Genomic DNA, 6,732 nt, shown 5'->3' with positions numbered 1-6,732 from the left:
GTTGGCAGGTTCCCAAAAAAAGTAAATACTTTTTTTAATTAAGTGGGCCTGCACACCTCTTGCAGTTTCCCAGAAGAATTTTATAGGAAAAAATACAATTTTTCACATTTCTTCCAAAAGGTACAAATTTATGATAAGGCCCCTGTCATGGTGACCCAAAAACGACCACATTCATGTTCATTAACGATTTTGCGAATATTGCCCTTAATTTTGACTTTTTAATTTTTTTACATATATTCCCACGAATTAATATAGTACAAGATTTTACATATTTTTAATTACTTTTCAATTGCTTAAACAATTTTTGTTTTTTGAACAAGTTTCTTTTGAAAAAACGTCGCAAATTAATTTAATTTTTTAAATACTATGGGTCTATCTAAAGCACCTGAAGAGTGTATATTTTTATTTCGATTGTTTATTTATTGTTTACACCATTTTTTTATCCAAATTTTCAACGAAAAAAGCTAGAAAATCATACATTCTTTGCAGAAAATGCAATTAGCTTATAATTTTGGTATACAAATTAAAATTGCCTCAAAAATTAACAGTAGGCTAAAAAGTTAAGACTTGGGAAAAAGCAATAGAGCTTTTTGAAAACAAGCAACAAAAAGAAACTTATATCTATTTTTTTCTGTAAAATTGCATTAAAAAATTACCAATTCTTTAAACATTAAGTTTTCGAACTTGGCAAGAAAACTAGTAAGAAAGTACCATCTTGCACCTTTTTCAGTTAAAAAGTTGGATTTAATAAAAATTATTTTAAAAAAAAATCATTGAAACAAAAAGGTACACTCTTTAAGTGCCCTAGATCTTAAATCTTATTTTTCATTATTTTTATTAATACACTATTAGGCCTATTACCCCTTTTGGGGTAGGCGTGACTCTCTCTCTCTGTGAGGAAGGGAATATAACCATTTATGCGTCTACTATTTATTTCCTCATCGCTAAGACCTGCGATGCTCGAAGTTCTCCTGCAAGCTTCTTTCTTTGCTTTTTGGGCAGCCTGAATTTCATCATTCCACCATGCATCACCAGACATTCTTCCTACAAGCGCGGTACCACACGCTTCGATCGCACATCTAACAATGATATCCCGGAACTTAGTCCATTGGCCCTCTATATCTTTATTGTTTATAAACGCCTCCCAGATGACCTTATCTATGCTTTCAATTATCTGACTTTGGAAATCTATTCGCGCATCCGGTTTCTGTAGGTTCTCAATTTTTATTCACGTTTTTTTTTTGGTTCTCTATTTTCTCCATCCTCGACCTAAGTTAATTTTGGAGTGTTGCAGTGTTGCATTCAGAACCCCTCGTGACCCTTATTTCTTTGACTAAGTCTCCTAGTATTTCATCTGCAACAACGAAGTCAATTATAGCGTGGCTATTTCCTTTAGGCCAGGTGTACATATAGATCATTGTATGCCTAAACCAAGTATTTGTATTAAACAGATCCCTTTCTAAGCATAGACCAACTAATTCGTCTCCGTTATAGTTTGTTCTTGGATCTCCAAAATTACCTAATACTTTTGCTGTATCCTGATTTTGGATGCCTACACATCTATTCATATCTCCTAGCAAAATTATTCTTTCACCACGATCGCAAGTATTTATTGTGTCATTTAAAGTGTTCTGGATGGCGTGTTTTACTTCTCTGGGATCTCTATCAATTGGCGCCGATCATGCTATGGTGAATAATCTTCGGATTCCTACTTTCATTCTAGCATACAGCAGTCTGGTAGATACGAAATCATGATCTCCGAGATGCTGCTTCGCTCTCTTATTTGTAATCAGACCTACTCCTTGTCTACCATGTGATTCACTATCTACTCCTGACCATATTTCAAATCCGTCTTTCAACACCCCGTTTTCTATGTCTCCATTTTCGCATCCCTTTTTCTTTGTTTCAGGCACACATAAAATATCTAGTTTCCTCACTTCCATAGTTTCTCGCAATTGTTTTACCTTGAGATCATTTATCCCCCCCCCCACCACCCTAGAATTCCAAACACCCATTCTCCATTCGTCGCCTGAAACATGACCTTTAAATTAACTGTGTACATCCCGTTTGTCAATTAAAGTTCCAATCGTTTCCGAAGCTATTTTATAGTTTCTATTATTCATTGATTAGATTATACGCCCAACTACCACCTTTATGCTATAAGTTTATTTTCTAAGTCAATAAAATTTAAAGTTAAGTAGCAATTCGTCATGTGGTGGAGATTGTAGTTATAACGTCCGTCTTGGGTTTATATTAAATACCCTGAATTTACGATATTCTATGGAAATAAAATTACTCAATTATGAACAATTGTTTAAATAATTAAAAAGTAATTTTAAAATACTTAAAATCTTGTAAGTTATTCGTTCGTGAGGATGTATGAAAAAAATGAAAAAACGTAATAAAGTAGGGCAATGTTTCGAAAAAATGTTATTGCACGTGTAAGGGTTATTTTTGGGGTACCATGAAAGAGACTTAAGGGGTTTGTAATTAAAAATCAAGCTATGTAGCATAACTTAATTTAAATAAACTGTAATAATAAGCAAATGAACAGTTTCCATTTAATAATTTTTTTTTTAATGAATTTTCCAGGAAGCATTTAAATTTTCTATCAAATAGCTGAATTTTCTACTAAGTTGTAGAATTTTCCAGTCAACATGACGAGTTTTCTATAAAAAAAAGTTGAATTTTCTACCAAATTTTCAAGTTTGGAGTTAAACAAATCAATTTGTAACCAAAAAATTCATTTTCAACGAAATAGTTGGGTTTTTAATTTAAAAATATGAATTAAAAAAAAGGATTTAGACCAAACATAAATTTCCAAAATTTCCGGTAGAAAAGCTAATTTTTCAACAAAAATATTTAGTTACAACAAAAAATGTAATAGTTAATATTTCACCCAAAAAATGTTGAATTTATAAATTATTTAGAAACGTTGATTAAAAAAAACGCGTTTTCAAAAAAATAATTCAATCCCCAAATGAAACAGATTAGTTTGCAAACAAAAATTTTGCATTTTCAACCAACACTGAAAGAAATGAATTGCTGGTACAATCATATTGCGCGTTCCTCGTTTTAGTTGAGATTAAAGATCTCGCACAGGGAAGAGGAAAGAGTAGCCAATAATAATATGTGAAAGTAATTTATATTAAGCAATTACAAAATAGAATTTATGCACAGCACGAAGTTGACGGAAGACGAGTTTAGTCCTTGGCGAGTACCTTAAAATAAAAGGATCAGATTTATTGTAGGCCAAGGAGTTTAAATAAACAGATTTTTAGAACTGACTATGAAAATTAGACTGTTTGTTCCAAAAGTAGGTTGATTCTTGGTTGTTGTTAATTTCGGGTGTAGGAGTAATCCAAAGGGGGATATCCCAAACTCGGGTTTCCCAGTGCGCAACTCTGTCACAACGGTACACACAACAATACACGATGAATTCCGGTTTCAGACACTGGACTAGACGGCTTGAGTCCGAGAAAATCGTAGGAAATTGAGAAGAACTAATAACTGGCCCATGCTGGTTTTTTCCGTTTTTATAGGACCTAATGCACGTCCTGCATACTGGGACGTCGCTATATATATATATACACTATACGGCTTACAACGTGTTCAATATATATGCGTTCTCCAGTCTCCAACGTACTGAGTATATCTATTTTCTATATGCTACTAACAATGTTCTGATTATCTATTCTTGTCAGCTTACAACTTGTTGACACAATATTTGCTCTATATTTATTGAGAGCTTATTATTATGATCATGCAAATATATAAATATATAAATAAATATTTTTTTAAAATATATACGTCACGGGACGTGACAAGTTGAATTTTTTTTAAATGTCAATTTTCTACAAAAAAATGAAATAGTTAAATTTACGACAACAAATTTTAACAAAAGAGTTATATTTTTTGAGTGAAGAAATAAATTTTTCACTAAAAAGAGAAACCTTCAACTAAAAGAATTAATTTTTAATCAAGTATTTCTTCTTTCGATTAAATATTAAAGCTTTCTAACATATTGTTAAACTTTGTTTTTGAGGATTCGCATACAAGAAAATATCTCGTGTATAAAATTCTTTTAACCACGGGCCCTCTCCATGTAAGAGACATAGAAAATGGTGCCCCGCATCCCCCACAAGAATTTACGAAATGTGTGCAATGCCCCTTCATGCATTACTTGAAATTAGATTAAAAACGAAAATGGCTTTATAAATATATGCAAAACCACTCCAAAAGAACGGACTATTGTTTATAATAATATAATTGATGGTAATTTATAAATGTACGCGTTATAAAAGCGTCCATATCTTAAGTTTTACCATTTTTTCAACTCTATGTATAAATAAACTAAATAGAAAAAAATTATTTTAAAGTTCCACTCAAGGGATCTCTGAAGCATTTGTTTCGCTGTAATTTAAAAATATCTTTGAAATCGATTCAGAATTGGATTCGGTAATCGTACTCGTATTTTGAACATCGTTCTGCGTTAGACCACCTAGACAGACTCCCCAATCGCACTGCGCATGCGTAGCACCAGCAGTCTCATTGGATGTTATTTGGGCGCTTATTTAAAATTATTAATTATGAAAATAAATTTTTCTCTATATATGATAATCATAAAGTACAACTAAATGAAAAAAATCACTTAAAATTTACATTGATGTATTAAGGTATTTGTTCCTTTGAATTTAAAATAATTTATTTATGTTTGAAGAGTACAATCATATAATCATTTCGACTTGCACTCTAAAAGACTGTTTTGCGATCTGAAAATTTAATTGCGATTGTTTCCACAAAGATAATTTATCATCAAAAACTGATTTACACATATAATAGGTTCAAAAAACCTCGCCATTTACAGTCAATGAGATTGCCGATACAAAGCCTGTGCAGTGCAGTTGTAGAGCTGAATTGGGAGCACTGCTAGCACAAAAATTTTTAAGAATATTTCTAAAATCCTATTTTTTATTCCAGGTCTACACAATACTGATCCGACTGCCAACGAAAGAAGAAGGTGCGAAATACGAGAACGAGGGTCCAAGTATAAAAATGTATCACGACGATATGATGACCTACAGTGTTCACAGCGCAATAGAAAGTGGTCAGGAAAAGAGCCTGGGACCATCACTTTCGAGTCCTTCGTCCATCATCAGGCGACCATCCCACATTCCCGACATAAGGATACCTCTGAACGCAAAGACTGTTCCCAAAGCCATCACTTCCGGTGGCAAGGGTATCCTCAGCAAGCCTCCAGTCAAGAAAAAGAAGAAAACTCAGGAGAAAAAGGCTGACAAAAAGGCAGCCAAGACCCTTTCTGCTATTCTCCTCGCCTTCATCATGACCTGGACCCCCTACAACATTCTAGTCCTTTTAAAACCCCTTGCAGCCTGCACGGACTGTATTCCTAAATTAATTTGGGATTTATGCTATTATCTTTGTTACATCAATAGTACAGTGAACCCTGTGTGCTACGCTTTGTGCAACGCGAACTTTAGGAGAACCTACGTTAGGATTCTCACGTGCAAGTGGCATAGTAGAAACAGGACAGGAGTGAACAGAGGATATTAAAAAATAAAGAACAAATTAATTAATTTAGGAATTGGGGCACTCCTGGGGTAATCCTGGCACAGTGACTGCCTGGATGATAGAACGTTTTTATATCATTTTTAAGGTCGTTACGGTCAGTCGTATGCTCGAACGCAGACGCTCCTACTCATGTGGTAGCATAGTTCGTCCTATGACAGCACATGGCCGTCTGTGGCTGGGTTTACGCTCAATTATATCTAGGCCTTAAATGCCTGTACACGCTCGTTTTCCGACGCAAGGGGGTGGGGGTCCTTCACTCCTATCAATAATTTTTGCAAATGCTTTTCCGTAGAACATTAGGTTCTTGTTTAAAATTTATATATTGTTGCTAATGGGTCAAATGAAATCTTTTTTAGATGAAAACTATTTTTTCCGAAAATTTGTCTCTTTGATTTAAAAATTCATCTTTTTTAGTTCAAGTATTGCGTCTCATTTAGATAGAAAAATAACTGTAATGTTAAAAATTTAACTATTTTCTAGAAAATTGACTCTTTATTTCAAATTTGGATTTTTGTGTTAAAAAGTCAACTAAAATCTTTGTGGGTGAAAATTTAACGCTCTTTTTGTTAATTCATCTTTTTGATTTCCAAATTCACTTGTTTTAGTAGAATTTTTTTTATCTTGGACAAAAATGCAACTATTTGGTTGAAAATATAACAATATTTTAAAAAGTCATACTTTTTTGTAAAATTTTTACTAGTTAGCAGAAACTTTACTTATTGTTTAAAATTCTTATTTAAAAATTTTTTTAATTAATCTGAATTAAGAGTTCTCATTCTGATCCCTGTAATAGCTTATTTGGAAAAGCACCTGACCGGAAATCAGAAATTTTGTGGTTCGATTCCCAATGGAGTGAAGATGGTGTAGGATCTTTTTTGGAAAAAAATTTAACTATTTTTTTTTTTTTAATTTATCTGGTTTAGAAGAAATTTCACATTTCTCAAATAAAAATGAAACTGCTCCTTTAAAAATTCAACTATTTTTTGAAAGATTGTCTTTTTGATTTTAAAATTCACCTTCTTTAGCAGAAATTACATCTTCCGTGGATAAAAATACAACCATAACTATCACTATTACTCGTTTCAATGTAATATTTTCGTATTGAAAATAAAAATAAAATCCTTTCTTGATGAAAATTCC

At 32.6% G+C, this 6,732-nt stretch overlaps 1 protein-coding gene across 1 annotated transcript in view; it reads left to right on the top strand.

The window, feature by feature from the left end:
- LOC117180662 (muscarinic acetylcholine receptor DM1) overlaps positions 1-5,574 on the top strand; it is a 50,479-nt gene extending 44,905 nt beyond the window's left edge. The window contains exon 5 of the mRNA XM_033373152.1: positions 4,981-5,574. Within this exon, the coding sequence (XP_033229043.1) occupies positions 4,981-5,574 (594 nt within the window). The remainder of the gene's footprint in view (positions 1-4,980) is intronic.
- Positions 5,575-6,732: the final 1,158 nt, after the last annotated feature.

Source organism: Belonocnema kinseyi, chromosome 9 (genome assembly GCF_010883055.1).
Source record: "Belonocnema kinseyi isolate 2016_QV_RU_SX_M_011 chromosome 9, B_treatae_v1, whole genome shotgun sequence".
NCBI lineage: Eukaryota > Metazoa > Arthropoda > Insecta > Hymenoptera > Cynipidae > Belonocnema > Belonocnema kinseyi.
Note: the sequence above shows the minus strand (reverse complement) of the source record. Positions and strands in the feature narration are given on the sequence as shown.